The 16,514-nt window shown below is 38.7% G+C and overlaps 1 protein-coding gene across 1 annotated transcript in view; it reads left to right on the top strand.

Annotated features, from left to right (window-relative positions):
* The first annotated feature begins 5,565 nt into the window (after positions 1-5,565).
* Positions 5,566-16,514, top strand: part of LOC141755780 (clathrin coat assembly protein AP180-like) — a 32,725-nt gene continuing 21,776 nt past the window's right edge. Inside the window, exons 1-3 of the mRNA XM_074614977.1 lie at positions 5,566-6,208; positions 6,322-6,612; positions 15,999-16,141. Coding sequence (XP_074471078.1) covers positions 6,483-6,612; positions 15,999-16,141 — 273 coding nt within the window. The 5' untranslated portion in view covers positions 5,566-6,208; positions 6,322-6,482. The remainder of the gene's footprint in view (positions 6,209-6,321; positions 6,613-15,998; positions 16,142-16,514) is intronic.

Here is a 16,514-nt window from a genome sequence, read left to right as displayed (position 1 = left end):
CACAGACAGCGTGCCTTCTCTTCTCTTAAAGTGCTCTGATCTGCAGGTAACGCCCTGAACAACACAACCAAGCCAAATCTCTATGCAATTGTTTATTTTAACTAATTAATTTATTTTTTCAATGCATGTTGATAAAAAAACAAAAATCTGCTTGCTTTTTAGTGCATTTTAAGACCAATTTTATGCAGAATATCTACAAAAAAACACATTATTTTTGGCCAATATAATAGCCCAGCATAAAATATGGAATATGCACACATTTAAATCTGCTCTGTTTGTTCTTGTCTATGTGGGGCAAGATATAACCCGGATCTATAACCACAAATCTAAACATGTCATGGCATACTTGGGCAGTTAAGTCTTATCCACCAAAAACTGTTTCACCTCCATCATCTGTCAATCTGCATGCTGTGCTTTTAGTGCATTTTAGACCAATTTTATGCAGAATATCTCCAAGAAAAGCATTTAGACGCTAATTTTGGCCCATGTAACCCAGCATTAATATGGAATATGCACACATTTAAATCTGCTGTTTGTTCTTGTCTGTGTGGGCCAAGATATTTTGTTTATTGTATATTGTATATTGGTAGAAATTAAAAAAATTTATTCTTATTTTATTCTAACGTTTTTATCTATTCTTTTGTTATTATACTGTTTACTTGCACCAACAAAACCAAAGCAAATTCCTAGTTTTACACCTGTCAATAAACACGATTCTGATTCTGATTCTGATTCTGATTCTAAGATATAACCCGGATCTATAACCACAAATCTAAACATGTCATGGCATACATTGGGCAGTTTTATATCTACCAAAAACTGTTACACCTCCATCATCTGCATGCTGTGCGTGTAAACCTGCACTGTAAAACTTTTTCCTGTAAAATTACAGTAACTTACAGGAGAAACTGCTGCCAGTATTTTACTGTAAAATTTACAGTATCTGTACTGTATCAAAGAATACAGCAGCTTACTGTAATCAAAGCATACAGTAACTTGCTGTAATATTTCAGAAATTACAGTAAAATACTGGCAGCAGTTTCGCCAGTAAGTTACTGTAAAATTTACAGTATCTGTACTGTATCAAAAGAATACAGCAGCTTACTGTAATCAAAGCATACAGTAACTTGCTGTAATAATTCCAAATACAGTAATTTATTGGTTGCAGTTTCACCAGCAAGATACTGTACAATTTACAGTATCTCTACTGTATCAGAGAAATACAGTAACTTGTTGTAATCAAAATGTCCAATAATTTCCTGTAATAATTCCACAAATTACAGTATCTTAAGCATCTATAAAAACTAAGCAAATGAAAAATAACAATTTTGAACAATAAACACAACATGGCATATTCATATTATTCTTGTTTATTATAATAACCTGAGTTTGACAGAAAATAACATCCAAATACTCAAGCTCTTACAAATAAAAATGGTGTGATGAGTTGTGAGTGAGTAAGAGACACAGTGTGTGTGTGTGTGTGTATCTGACTGACTGAGTGAGGGTGTATATTTGACTGTGTATGAATATCTGAGTCCATGGACTGAGTAAATACCATAACCTTTCTGTTTCAAAATTAAATAGCCTCCCCTGTTACACTGAGGGGGTTCACTAGACAGAACCATCCTATTGAACAATACTGCGTGCTGGCTAAACATCTTCAATATTAAACGTAGAAATAATGCCAGGTTGAACATTGTAAATAGAATAAAATTCAAAAATACAAAAATAGCCATTACAAATAAAAATACTGTTGTGAATGAATGAATTCATGTGCGAGTGTATGAGTAAGTGACGGGCTTAAAACATTTGTACTTTGTGGACTGAGTAAATACTGTAACTTTTCTGTTTCAAAATGAAATAGCCTCCCCCGTTACACTGCGGGGGTTCACTAGACAGAACAATACTGTTGAACAATACTGTGTGCTGGCTCAATATGGTCAATTATTAAACGTATAAATAATGCCAGGTTGAACATTTTAAGCAAAATTAAATAAAAAATAACATTGTGAATAAGTGAGACACAGACATAAAGGGATTTTCAGTAATTGAGTGAGATATGGAGGGTTTGTCTCTACAGACAGAGCCAGGGATGTGATTGTTAAACTCACACAAAGTCCCACTCGAAATCCATGAGCTTCCGCAGGAGGGTGCAAACATGAGGATTCAGGGATGTCCCTTTCTTATGAACCATTTCCCCGCTCTTCTTGCTGGTCACCTTTCCCTGTCGTGCCTTTGTCCCTCTCTCTGGGTTGATCCTGACACAGCATCTACAAGGCATAGCAAGGTAAAACAAAAAGACACAAATGTGAATCAAACCACCTCTTACCTAAAATTAGACCGCTAAATATTGTTAGTATAAATAATACCTGATTTATTATAAGTCCCCAAATCGTTCTTTTTCATGCTTTATGTTTGCAATGCATATTAGAGTAGATACACGTGGACATGGTGAAATACTTCTTGCTAATATAGCTTACTTGCCTGATGTTTTATGAGTCACACTTTTGGAATATGAATATAACATTGAGTTTTTTTGGTAACTTGATGACTCTTTGATAATTATCTATTTAATTTAATTATTCAAGACTAATAACAATGGGTTATTAATTTATATATGAAATGATATTATTGAAGGCTAATACTGTTATGTTTCTTGTATATATTTTAGAACCACACATACACACCCAAACATCCAAGTGATCATTTAAGCTTATTTTGGAATGAACTCTCCATACCCTACTCTCTGATCGTATGTCTATCACACATAGATAGATACAAGGATAGCTGTAAGGCCCAAACATCTGACACAAATGACTATATGGAATTCAAACTTACTTCTGTATGAATTCAAGTGTCCAGGCAGCGTGATCCTGATATTGGAGGTTGAAGTTGTAGTAGGATGTGAAGACAACAGCAAGCCCCAACGCAGACAATGCCCCTTCACACACCACCTGACCCTCGATGCTTACCATCCAGCGCTGGTCGGAAATCATTGGACCTGAAACACAATGCAAAAAGCTTTAGGCTGAATACCAAATTGACCATTTGACGAATTATCAAGTGGCCACTTACCGCTTTATTGTTTTTGTATGGTATTGGCATTTCCAACTGATATTTGAAAACCTTTCTAAAAAAATGTAAGCCTCCGCTAGATATCAGGAATTCTTGATGTAGGATGCGAGATGCTACTCATCTACTGTACTGCTCTTTGATGTATCCAGGTAGCCATTTACATACTTGCGACACCATCGCGCACTCATTTTCATAAAGCTTAGTGGTTGTGTCCGTTGCAGTGAAGGAGAAATCAAGTAAAAAAGTTAATACAAATAAAATAAAATCTACAAAGGGAGGGAGAATATCAAACGAACTATTTACATATTTACAAGCTATAGGAACACCCTAATCCAGAAAGAGTGAGAGAAAAGCTTAAACAAACTATTTACATATCAGAGAAGAATCAGAGAAATTATTATTCCGTAGCCTACTGTGTATGTATTATAGAGTCAACTATTTATTAACTAAAACATAGCCCACTGTGTATGTATTATAGTCAACTATTTATTAACCATCTAAAACTACATATTTATTTATCCATTTCTGTATGCACAACTGTTTCAGAATCAGTATCTATTTATAAGAATGTAAAGTTGTGTGTATTATATACAATATAGAAGACATAACCATAGAAACTCACTACAACTGAACTCCAACTCCAGCGGCAAGCAGCGTCTTCCTGCCTGCCCCACACCTTCTGACTGCCTGCTGACAGGCTCAATAGAAGTACTCTGCATATGTGCACTAGTACAGTGTAAGTAGAAACGTGGGGCTTAGTGCTTACCTAGAATGATCAACCAAGGGCTATCAGGAAGGGTGAGGGATGTCTTCAGTCGCCGCTGTGTCTGACACCTATATAGGAGACAATAAAGGCATTGCAATTCTAAGTTAATACAATTAAACAATGCTTTAACTATAGTTGTCATCAATTTTCCTGTTTAAAGAAATTATTTTTAAAATCACACTGAGCTCCACTCATTGCATTTCAATGTCTTAATCTGAAATAAACTACATCAGTTATACTCACATCTGCCTGTAAGATGAGGACATCTCTCTTCTATTTGAAGCACCCTGCATGCTCATGTGAGCACCCTGCATGCTCATGTGAGCACCCTGCTTGCTCAACAGTATTCTCTCCATCATCTCTACCTGACCTGATCTGACTCAAAAGATTACCAACTACACAACCTTTATGTGTTCTTGACAAGTGTGATGAAAAAGTGGATATCACAGTAAACATTTTACCACAATTTGTGAATGGACATAAGACTGGTTTCCCCTCTTTAATGTGAGTCTTCAAGTGAGAAAATAATGTAGACAAACTGTCACATTTGACAGTACAGAAATCGATGTGGCATGATAAAACGTCTAATGTTAATGTCCTTATGCCAGAACATCCTTCCCTCAAGCTTGACTCCCTCTGATCTGGGTGATCTCTATATACATGGCATTTTAAAGCTGTAACTTTGCCAAATGAACGGTAACAATCGTGGAAAGCACATTTAAATGTGATGTGTGGGGTGTTTTGATGAACTTTCATATGCCTAACAAAGGCATATTTAGTACCACATGCATGGCGGCAAAATTGACAGTTGAACATTCTTGAAACACAAGATAGATACTGCCTCGTCTCCCTTTTAGATTGCTGCTACCTATTAGTAATTATATTGAGAATTTAAATGCTGACTAAGCTAAAACCAGCTAGCTAACGCTAACTAACGAGCTAGCGCTAGCTAACGTGCTAGCGCTAGCTAGCTACCGTGAATATAAGATAGACTACTGATGTTTGTTACCTGTGATACTAATGAGTATTGAAATATAGACAAAGCTAAGAATAGCTAACGACCTACCGTTAGCTAGCTAATGTACATCCATGGAGGAACGTGCACTGTGTTAGCAAAGGTACAATACAACTTGATGATTTGACTTACCATAAAGTAACGTAATGTAACCACTGGAGTTTCCCTTCGTCTGGTCTGACGATCAAAATGGAACTGGCGGTGGTGAAAATAAAAAGTGTTTATCCAAACTGCTGCTGTCTCTCAAGTTGCACTGGACAACAACGATGCTGCTGCTGCCAGAGTGACCGTTGACCGTTGAGCTGTTGACCGTTGAGCCGTTGAGCTGCGGCGCTCAACGGTCAACTCGAAAAAAATACGCGCGAGAATTTAGAAAAATAGCCGTTAATTTATTTTCCCGAGATTCTCAGCGGCAAGCAGTAGATTACTGTGAAAAGATACACTTGACCGCTGGGATCATGGGAGCAAGCGTTCTGACTCCCAGAATGCATTGCTTTCACAGTAATATACAGTAAAAGCATTTTACAGTATGTAACTGTTAGAATCTCGCTGTAAATTTACATCGAAGTCTTACAGTGTGTGTGATACATATAGCCTATATGCAGCAGCACACAAGCACACAGTCACGCTCGTATTAACCCTTTTGGCGCAGTGATCTGAGTTTCTTATATGTAGTGACTCCCCTTTAAGAGATGCGACAGTGTGTCATCCAACCCTGTCCAAGCACCCGTAGGGGGAGGAGGAGATGGACGTATAGATAGGCCAAATAAATACACAAACGACAAGGAGGTGGGTGGTAAAGAGGAAAAAGGAAATTCCCTTCTTCTTCTTCTTCCTGAGCATCTTTGCGCTGCGCAGTGTTAACGTTGGCGACACCACCACCAGAGGAGCGGTGCGCATTTTCACAGCACATCTGAGGAGCGCGTTTTCTGGAGCCGAAACGGACAGGAAATCTGACCACCCGAGGAGGAAATAAAGGCTTCTTCTTCTCTTATTTTGAAAGGATTTTTTTTTTAATGCACTGAAGCAGGGAGGAAACACAGCCGAACACTGATGCCCCCTCCAAACTGGATATCTCACCGACCTATGGAGTGCTGATTTACAATTCCTTAGGATACATTTTATTCTAGGGACACTAGAGGAGTCTCTCTTTGCACCACATTTTTCTTTTTTATCATTGGCCTATTTTTTTTAATAATAATAAATTGCTGCAGGGGTGATAAAAAAAATAGCCTTTCATTGCCAGTTTTAGTGTTACATAACCGGAGTGGCATTAGAGCTGTCCAAGGTGCTGAACTGAAGCCTATAATAACAGGGACGAGCCGAGGAGGGGGAATTCACAACCTTGCGTAAGTCTCCTCATGCAACCACGCGTATTATCAACGTGAGCTGCACGATTTGATGCAAAAAAATAACGTTTTATGTGCTCATTTTGTGCGCTTTTTTCTTTCCGCCCACACAGAAGGTCACAGGCCTATCAATCAATCGTGGAGGAGAAGAAGAGGAGGAAAGGATCCGCTGCACACTGAGCCAGCTTGCAGGGTTTTATATTCATACATTTTTATTCATCGTTTGGTGAAATACATCCCTGAAAGGTGGTTGATTCAACGGAGAGAGGAGAAAATGTCGGGGCAAACGCTCACGGATCGCATCGCCGCTGCGCAGTACCAGCTAACGGGATCAGACATGGCCCGGGCTGTCTGCAAAGCCACCACTCATGAAGTGATGGCGCCCAAGAAAAAGCACCTGGAGTGTAAGTCTTCCATTATTTCCTATATATACTGCACGCAGGCAGCAGGGCCTATGTAGCTTTAACAGGCTGCATCCACATGCCATTGTGACCAGTCATTTCTTAATTCCCATATATAGCTTAAACAGGCTGTATCCACATGCCAATATACAGTTACGCCCAGTCATTTCTTAATTCCCATATATAGCTTAAACAGGCTGTATCCACATGCCAATATACAGTTACGCCCAGTCATTTCTTTATTCCCATATATAGCTTAAACAGGCTGCACCCACATGCCATTACAGTTATGATGACCATGTCATTTCTTAATTCCCATATATAGCTTAAACAGGCTGCATCCACATGCCATTACAGTTATGATGACCATGTCATTTCTTAATTCCCATATATAGCTTAAACAGGCTGCATCCACATGCCATTACAGTTATGACCAGTCATTTCTTAATTCCCATATATAGCTCTAACATGTGCATCCACATGCCATTATACAGTTATGACCAGTCATTTCTTAATTCCCATATATATCTTAAACAGGCTGCATCCACATGCCATTATGACCAGTAATTTCTTTAATTCCCATAAAGCTTAAATGGGGTGTGGTGCCATAATGAATTGATGGTGATGACCCCATCTGGTGACCCCTTTGCCTCCAGTAAAGATGATGGAAACCCAGAGAGAGAGAGAGAAAGAGAGAGAGAGAGAAAGGGAGAGTATAGGAGAGAGAGAGAGAGAGGGAGAAAAGGTCATATTTTAAAACAGACTGACAAGTCATCCTCTTGTCAGTCTTGGATCTTGTTGGGTCTCTAAACTATGGTGTATGGTGTAAGACCTGCTCTATATATATATAAAGCGTCTCGAGATAACTTCTGTTATGATTTGACGCTATATAAAAATAAATTGAATTGAATTGAAATTGAATCCTCAGAACAAGAGCGTTTTAATTTGTGCTCCTTGCAAAGCCACTTCCTGTGACTTCACATTAAATCTTCACTGCTGAAGGCCTGCAAGTCTGGATAATAAAGTATCCAATCTAATGCTGTCTGGACAACGTGCAAAGACACCACTCATGAAGTGATGGCGCCCAAAAAAAAAGCACCTGGAGTGTAAGTCTGCCCTCTTTCCCTATATACTGCACCCAGGCAGCAGGGCCTATATAGCTTTAACAGGCTGCATCCACATGCCATTATACAGTTATGACCATGTCATTTCTTAATTCCCATATCCTCCTGAGACCCAGCCCATTGACATGTGTCCTCTGTAGTGGACATTTTGTCCACATGCATATCCTCTTACTCTTTTGACTTACTCTATCAACCCCTGGTGTATTGTAAAGAGGACATCCTAGGCTTTCCAGTCAATATGGCATGTGTTTTTTTTTTTATCAATTTGAATGTATTCTTGGTTTAATATCACTCTACAGCAATAATCTGTTAATTTTTTTGTCTTTTCACAATGAAATAGTCCTGTAGTCCACTATACAGTGGACAATAAAAATAAAATTTAACAAGCCTAAATTGTTAAGATTTTCTTTTAACCCTAAATAGGAAGGAAATCACACAAAAAAAGTAATTGGAAGACACTTTTTTTAACTCGGTTCCCAGGAGGATATAGCTTAAATGGGGTGTGGTGCCATAATGAATTGATGCAGCCAATGGGCGATGACCCCATCTGGTGACCCCTTTGCCTCCAGTAAAGATGATGGAAACCCACAGAGAGAGAGAGAGAGAAAGGGAGAGTATAGGAGAGAGGGAGGGAGAAAAGGTCATATTTTAAAGCAAACTGACAAGCCATCCTCAGAACAAGAGTATTTTAATTTGTCCTCCTTGCAAAGCCACTTCCCTTAACTTCACATTGAATCTCCACTGCTCAAGGCCTGCAAGTCTGGATAATAAAGTATCCAATCTAATGTGTAAAGACACCTATATTTGGGTGTCATATATGAGTAAGTTTAGGGCCGGTGAAAGGCCATAAAGTCACAGCCTGAATAACATTATCAAACCTCACAGCTTTATTGACACATCTCCAGATGACAGCAGGGGCCACCTTATGACAAATCGTGATTAAATGCTGTCATCTACCACAAATAGTGAGTCAGACCAAAGCAGTGGCGTGGTGTGGCGCTGCATACAGATGGTCCCATTGGCTCTCTTCATGTCTTTTTTCTTTTTATGTCTGTGTGTGTGTGGTCTCTGGGCAGGTCTGGTCCGTGTGGTGTCTTGGGCTCTAGGACCTTATATCTTGTGATCCGCTCCCCTGCTGAATAATTGAATAATCAGCCAATGACTGCCTTGCATTATTTACACAGCCAAAGGTGACAATGCTAGATGCTAGCGATTCACCAGGGACCATTAGCTTCCTCGCTCTCTGCTGTGTCTGTGTGTCTTTAACTTTAGACTGGACACACTTGGGACTGTTGAGCAAACTGCCACTGGTACAAACCATGACAGAATGCTTCTAATGACCTTTTGATACCACAAACACTCCAGAAATATCCTCATACACTTTATTTAGGAGACGATTCAGCAAGCTATGTTGTCTTCCATGAGGTTTTTTAGTCTACGAGGTAATGCTGTATCCATTTCTGGGGCAATTCAACAAGCTTCCTGTATGTAGGCCACTGTGCTTCCCTTGCATATGTGTTGTTGTGCTGGAGGAAATTCCTAACCTCAAAAAACCTCAATGTTGATTAATTTTGTATGTCTTGATATCGTTTAGGGCTAAAAATAGGAAGTAAATGCAAAGTAATCATCGAAATGTACAAGTAAAGGCTGCCTAAATAATTCGCTATGTTTCAGTATGTTGGATGATGACGGTATTTTGATGATATATGTATATATATAAAAGCCGATGGGTCGTATTTATTCCTTTGTCACAGTGACACAGTCAGTGACCCTTGGGGTGGGCGTGGGTGTGTTGGTGGCGGCGGTGGTGCAGTGCAGTTGCCATGGCAACAGATTGAGAGTGTCAGGGGGATGGCACTGTAATGACAGAGGGCGATTGTGAGAAGGAAGAGGACAAATGACAGGCCGGTCATCTCTTTAGAGTGCAGAGACAATCATAATGATTGTATATGTCTTTAACTGGAACCAATACACTGTGTTTGTAATGGTGTTTCAGTGCTGGGTAGCTGACTAAACATTTACACTAATGCACTCTATGGCCCTTATACTCTCTTCTGATTGTACATGGCAAAATGTAAACGATGAACAGCCTGATGTGGTTGGTGTGAATGCGGGTGTGTCACAGGTGCCTTTTTGACCCCGTGATTCAACTACAAAATAAAAGCTGAAAGGTAATATATGTGTGCAGGACTTTCCTCTATATGGAGAGCAAACATTTCATACATTTTGGCGTTGACGCCTGCATTTTTGGTTTCTAGTTAAATGAGGCCCACAGTGCAGGGAATGAAACTCCAGAGTCAAAGGTGTGTTATTTCTTGCTATTGAATGTCATATTCCTGTTTGTTTAGTCGTGTACTGTATATATAGACACAGTAGATATAGTGAAAGGAACACCGGAGGGCACGTGTTACAAATTTCTAGAGCACATGTGGTCCATGCAAGGTCAAAAGAGAGGAGTTCACACCAAAGGCAGTAGGTTTAAATTCATCTGAGGTCATGTTGAAGATACGCTGGGTGTAGAAATAGCTATTTTTTGAGGAGTGGAATCAATGTGTCGACCTGAACAGGAAGCTGGTGACCACATGTAAATGAGTTAGATTATGTGTCCAGTCTATAGTCCGGTGTGAGTCACTTTTGCTGGAGCCATAGCTAACATCTCTGGATGTCTAGTTGAAATTAAACCAGTTGCAGGGCTGACCCCTTTAAAACCCACTTGCCCGCCGGCAGGTTAGAGTTAGGTGATGATCAACAATGTTTTCAATGATGGTAAAAAGTTTTATAGTCATCAAAATACTTATTTTCCAGTATCACAGAAGTGAGTAAAAGCAATCGGCACATACTGCATTTTGTTGACTATAAAACCTATAACCATCATTCAAAACATTGTTGACAATCATCCAACTCTAAACCCTAACCTTAACCCGCTGGAAGGCAGATGGGTTTTTAAGAGGTTAAAGGAATAGTTTAACTTTTTGGGAAATTACTCTTATTCGCTTTCTTGCTGCGAGATGAGTAGATTGATACCACTCTCATATCTGTCCGGTAAAGATGAAGCTACAGCCAGCAGCCGGTTGTAAAAACAACAAGCTGCTGTTTTATGTGCTGGACTATTTCTATGGCAGGGAACAGTAACATCCTGAAGTCTTGTCATCACTCTGAGGCTGGTTGGTAAATTTTATCGCCTTCAGACAGAGCCAGGCTAGCTGTTTCCCCTCGTTTACAGTGTTTATGCTAAGCTAAGCTAACCGGCTGCTGGGTGTAGCCTTATATTTCTGTCTGAAACAACCCGAAACGTTCAATGACTGTACAAATCGAACCGTGGGCTATTAAATACCGGCCTGCTAATTATTTGATGAGTTGCCAGAGACATAGAAGAGGCAATTATCTGAACATAGGCCTACTTTACCATTAAGTAGCCTGCCTTAGTTCATGTATAAATCAGTGTTTTGGCTTCATATAATATAGAAATATCATTCATTACTATCAATCAATCAATCAATCAATCAATTTATTTTGGAGTTCAAACACAATGGAAATGGTTCTTTCTTTTTCTGTGCAAAACAAACCGAAACCAAAAACCGCGACCCCAAAACCACAATACAAACCGATACTACTAATATTAAATGAAATGTTAGTATTGCGTTAACAATCCCACAATGCAATTCCTTACATTTTGTAGATGTGAATATTAGCAGTTGTACAACTCTACACCTGTGTAAGTGTTCAAAATGTCAATACTTACTATGATATAGTATAGTAATATAGTAAACTACTGAGTGTCTATTATATAGGAAGTAGTGAATGAGTGAACGAGGGAGTGACTTGGTGTGAAACCATCTGAGAAGGGCTGCCAGGATGGCACTGTTGGCACTGCTGACAGGAATGAGGCTATCTGGACGAATCTACACATCAACACGATGTTAACGTGTGCGTGCTGTCTAATTTCATCTGGAATGTTCTGGCTACTACCAGAGAGGTTTTGTTGTGTAACTATAAAATACAATCACAGCACACACAGACTAGATAAAGACACACTTTGTCACACACAAACGCAGGCTAGACTCACACAGTGTGAAGCCTCAGTTCATTCTTAGAGCTCTCCTGTGGGCCGTGGATTACCGTGTACAGTCTTTATTTAGCTCAGCCAATCCTCATTAGACACACACACGCGTGTTTATTTCAGGTTATGATACCACAACAGAAAGCATGGATTATATCCCACAATATGGCCCGTTAGACACCGGTAAACAGATATAATAACACATCTGCATACACAGTTATTATCGGGGTATTATGAGCTGGAAGTCTGAGAATGGTCATGGATAGCGCTGCGCTCATCGTGCTAGTATGAATATTAACTTGTAGCTGTGCCAGTGACATGATAATGTTACATAATCACATTTCAGCCATTGTGGGCCATGTCTCTGTGTGTGTGTGTCATCCGAAAAAGGCTGCAGGGGAGTGTAATCTTCAGCCATTTCACAGAGAAGTGAAGCTAAATGAGGAATGGCAACAAAAAAAAAGAAGAGAAAAATCAAAAAAATAGAGGATGTAATAAAACGCTAATGTTGGGATCTTCAAGCTGATATTGTCTATTCCATTGTGTGCTAGGAAGATAATGAAATAAACCTGAATCATTATTCTGGCTGTCAGCACTGGTGACAAAGAGCTGAGATGTGTTAGATGGTGAGCATGGTGTGAAACAGGTGGTGCCAAGATCGGTGTGTATGTATGTGTGCTGTACAGGGGGGATGGGCAGTGAGGCAGCCACCACAGAAAGACCAGGACCAGGACCAGTGATTAGTAATAATCTGTTTACAACCCCCCCAGACCCCCCTTAACCTCCTAACCCTTCTGTCCAGCCCTGTTATGACCTTGAACAGCCTCACAGCTCTCACCTCTCATATCTCAGCATGAGGTGGAAGAAGTACTCACATCTTGTACTTCAGTAAAAGTAACAATACCACAGTGTAAAAATCCTGCATTCAAAATCTTACTTAAGTAAAAGTACGAAAGTATTAGCATGAAAATATACTTAAAGTAACAAAAAATAAAAGTAGGCATTATGCATAATAAATTAATATATATTATATTATTTTATTATAATTGTTGTTGATGCATTAATGTGTTCATCACCTTAATGTTGTAGCTGGTAAAGATGGAGCTAATTTTAACAATTTTTTGTATATTTTACGATTTTTGTCTGATAATTTATTAATAATATTCTGATATTTTACTAATATTTTGGGGATATTTTGCTAATGTGTTTTGGATATTTTACTAATATATTTTTGTATATTTTACTGATATTATTTGGTATATTTTACAAATTCATGACTGATACTTTACTAATATTTTTTGGATATTTTGCTAATTTCTTTTTTGGATATTTTACTGATATTTTGGATATTTAAAAAATGTATGTCTGATACTTGAAAGATATTTTTTCTGCTATTTTACTAAAGTTTATATATATATTCCTAATGTTTTTGGGGGATATTTTACTTGAATCTTTTTGTTTATTTTACTGACATTATTTTGGATATTTTACAAATTTATGTCTGATACTTAACTAATATTTTTCTGCTATTTTACCAAGGTTTTTTTAATATATTTTTTTAATGTTTTTTGGATATTTTACTAATATCTTTATGGATATTTTACTGATAGTATTTTGGACATTTTACAGATTTATGTCTGATACTAATAATTTCTGGTATTTTATTTATGTTTTTTGGATATTTTACTAATAATTGGGGATATTTTACTAATATTTGATTTGTTCAACACTTTAATGTTGCAGCTGGTAAAGGTGGAGCTCATTTTAATTACTTTATATACTGCTGGTTAATTTACAGAGGGGATCGATACATTTTCATCTTGATCTAATATTACAACATCATTTATTAGTTCATTATATTTTGTATTATCAATCTGGCAAAGTAAATAAAGTTACCAAATAAATGTAGTGGAGTGAAAAGTACAATATTTCCCTCTGAGGTATAGAGTAGAAGTAGAAGAAGTAGCATAAAATGTAAACACTCAAGTAAAATACAAGTACCTCAAAATTGTACTTAAGTACAGTACATGAGTTAAAGTACTTACTTTCCACCAGTCACGTCTCAGTCATTTCTTACACATTCATGTCTACATCAGTGCTTCTCGACAGACTCCCTGCTGTTTCTCTTGAGGGTCTCTCTCTTTTTGCCCCTCTCTCGCTCTCTATTTTTGGTCTACAGTTTGGTGTCTACCTGCTCAAGGCAAGGCCAAGGCCTGTTCAATATAACGGCCTTCCTCTCCCTCCATTATCAGAGGTACCTGCCAATATCTGCTGCATTCCTCTCTGGCACTCTGTGTGGATACACTCAGTCCTGCCCTTGTTGGTCAGCTGTCAATGTCAGGGGGACGGACTAACAAAATATCATTATTCTGTTCTTTTTCTACCTAAAAAAATGCAATATGTGCCTCTGTATCCATTTATGTCAGGTATGTCAAACATCTTTTAGGGCCTCTAGTAGTGCTGCATGATTTGCAAATATTCTGCAATATACCTCATTAGTAAAATATCATCTATGTTTTTGTTTTTTTAAGAGTTACCTCCTACCTGCCTGACCAAATCCTCTCCCCCTCTTTTTTATATCTGCATGACCGTTTCTGTGGCCGTCCGCCTCCCTGACTCTCTCTTTTTATCTAAGAAGAAACTCCCAAAGAATGAATAAAATGTTAGATATGTTGATTATCTATTGAAGTCAGGGGCCTGCTTACATGCAGATTGCAAATGGTTGCAGCATCATTTTTCAAAAATGATCATTGGTCACAAATGCTTGATAAATTTATGTATGATGTTTGTGTCAAAATGAAAAGAGAAAAAATTATTTCATGTTGCAAATCGCAGCTTGCATGTTGCAAACTGGGTACCTGGCGGACCCAAAGGTATGCAAAACTGTGTATATACTGTAGTATAGGGCTGAAATAATTAGTCAATTATTCAAGTAGTTAAAGGGATTGTTTGTAAGAATCAGAAATGCCGGAGTTTTGGTCAGAGACGATAACGTTTCTCGCTGCAGAGCCCCGTCACTTCACAAGACACGGGAAACCTCTGTTGGTCTGGAGGAGCTGCAGCATTTATTTCTGCACAAACGTCCACTGTACATTCACTAGATATTCTCAGAGCTAAACTAACTCTTCTGCAGTGTGTAGTGTGCGCGCATGCACGTTAGAGTAAATAAATAATAATTAGCTAATAACTTATTTTAAATTTCTTAAAAAACACCCATAATCATTACATTAGCTACCAGGTCACACTTATGTACACAATAAGTCACACAATGGTGAGATTTGTGCCTGATCAGAAGTGTCTTCTATTAGTTTTCCACCTCTGATGAAGAGCAGCGCACAGTCGCTTCTCAAGCTTAAGGGCCCTATTTTAACGAATATATGCTATGTTTTTAATAAATTTGGAGGTAAATATTGGGGTAATTTGGCAGTAATTCCAAAGAAATTTCAAATAGGTTACTGGCTAATTATCACCTAATCACCATGAAATTTGCGGACCTGTAAAATAAAGTGTTACCAAAGTATGTTATCCATAAAAATAATATTTGTCTAATAAACTTAAATATGAATGTTCTCAGTAGGAAAGGACTGAGAGAGGTTTTCTAGTCACCGGCTAACTGTTAGTATTTCGTCTAAGTAGCAGTGGCTTGTTTGACTAACAGAAGGAGATATGGCTACTGGAGGTGGAAGAGTTTGGCAGAAAATATTGCAGATGTATGTGCGAGTGGACTAAAAGGAAATGTGCCTGGAATGGATTGAGAAATTACTGTAGATGCACCACACTTTACTTCACTTATATTCCACCTTGTCCTGATGACACTCACTGCTGGACACCTCTCTGTCTGTCTGGCACCCCGGGAGGAGAGCTGACGAAGCATTATTCTGTCTTTTTGCATTGTCAGCGTGCGTGTGTATGTACCTGCATATGTGTGCGTTGGCTCGTGCACCAACATCATTCCGTATGTACATCAGGTCTTCGTCCTGGCTTAATATTCTCATGGGTGTCTAGAGCAGCTCTGCAGCGAACACCGAGCCTGCCCACTTAAAGTTTAATCAGAGCTGTTCAAATTATGCAGGCATTTGTCTAAGACTAAACTAACCGGGACTCTCCTCTTACATACCAACTCGTGTGAAATTTCCCCTTCTAGAAGACTACTTCATGTCAGCATGATGTTAATGATGATGTATATCTTTGTGGCTGTGTTGCAGACCTGGTGTCAGCCACCAACACCACCAACGTCAACATCCCTCAGATGGCTGACACTCTGTTTGAGCGAGCCACCAATGCCAGCTGGGTGGTCGTCTTCAAGGCCCTCGTCACTAGTCATCACATGTGTGTCCACGGCAACGAGGTCAGTGGGACCCAATCACATCTGGCGAAATTCAGTTCAAGCTCGAGTCCAGTTTTATTTTAGAGATAAGAGATAAATACAAAGGATTGATTTAATTGTTTGAGGATTTTTTTATTTTTTTTTGCTAAATTATCACCCAATCTGTAAATGTCTTGATAATTAACTTGCGAGGTTACCACTTTGTGAGCTGAAATTGGTCTTTTGAGTGCTTTGAGGGTTGTGTGTGGTGCTGAGGGGAGCTAGATAAATAAAGGCTTTGACCACAATTCCTCAAAGTAATGAAATGAGTCCTGGGGGTTCAGACTGAGCAGTCATCCACGCAATCAGATCTGTAAATGCCGCTATGTGATGGACTGAAATACTGTTCAAAAAG

This window comes from Sebastes fasciatus, chromosome 18, assembly GCF_043250625.1.
Source record: "Sebastes fasciatus isolate fSebFas1 chromosome 18, fSebFas1.pri, whole genome shotgun sequence".
Taxonomy (NCBI): Eukaryota; Metazoa; Chordata; class Actinopteri; order Perciformes; family Sebastidae; genus Sebastes; species Sebastes fasciatus.
The sequence above is the reverse complement of the archived record's forward strand: the minus strand, read 5'-3'. Positions and strand labels throughout refer to the sequence as shown.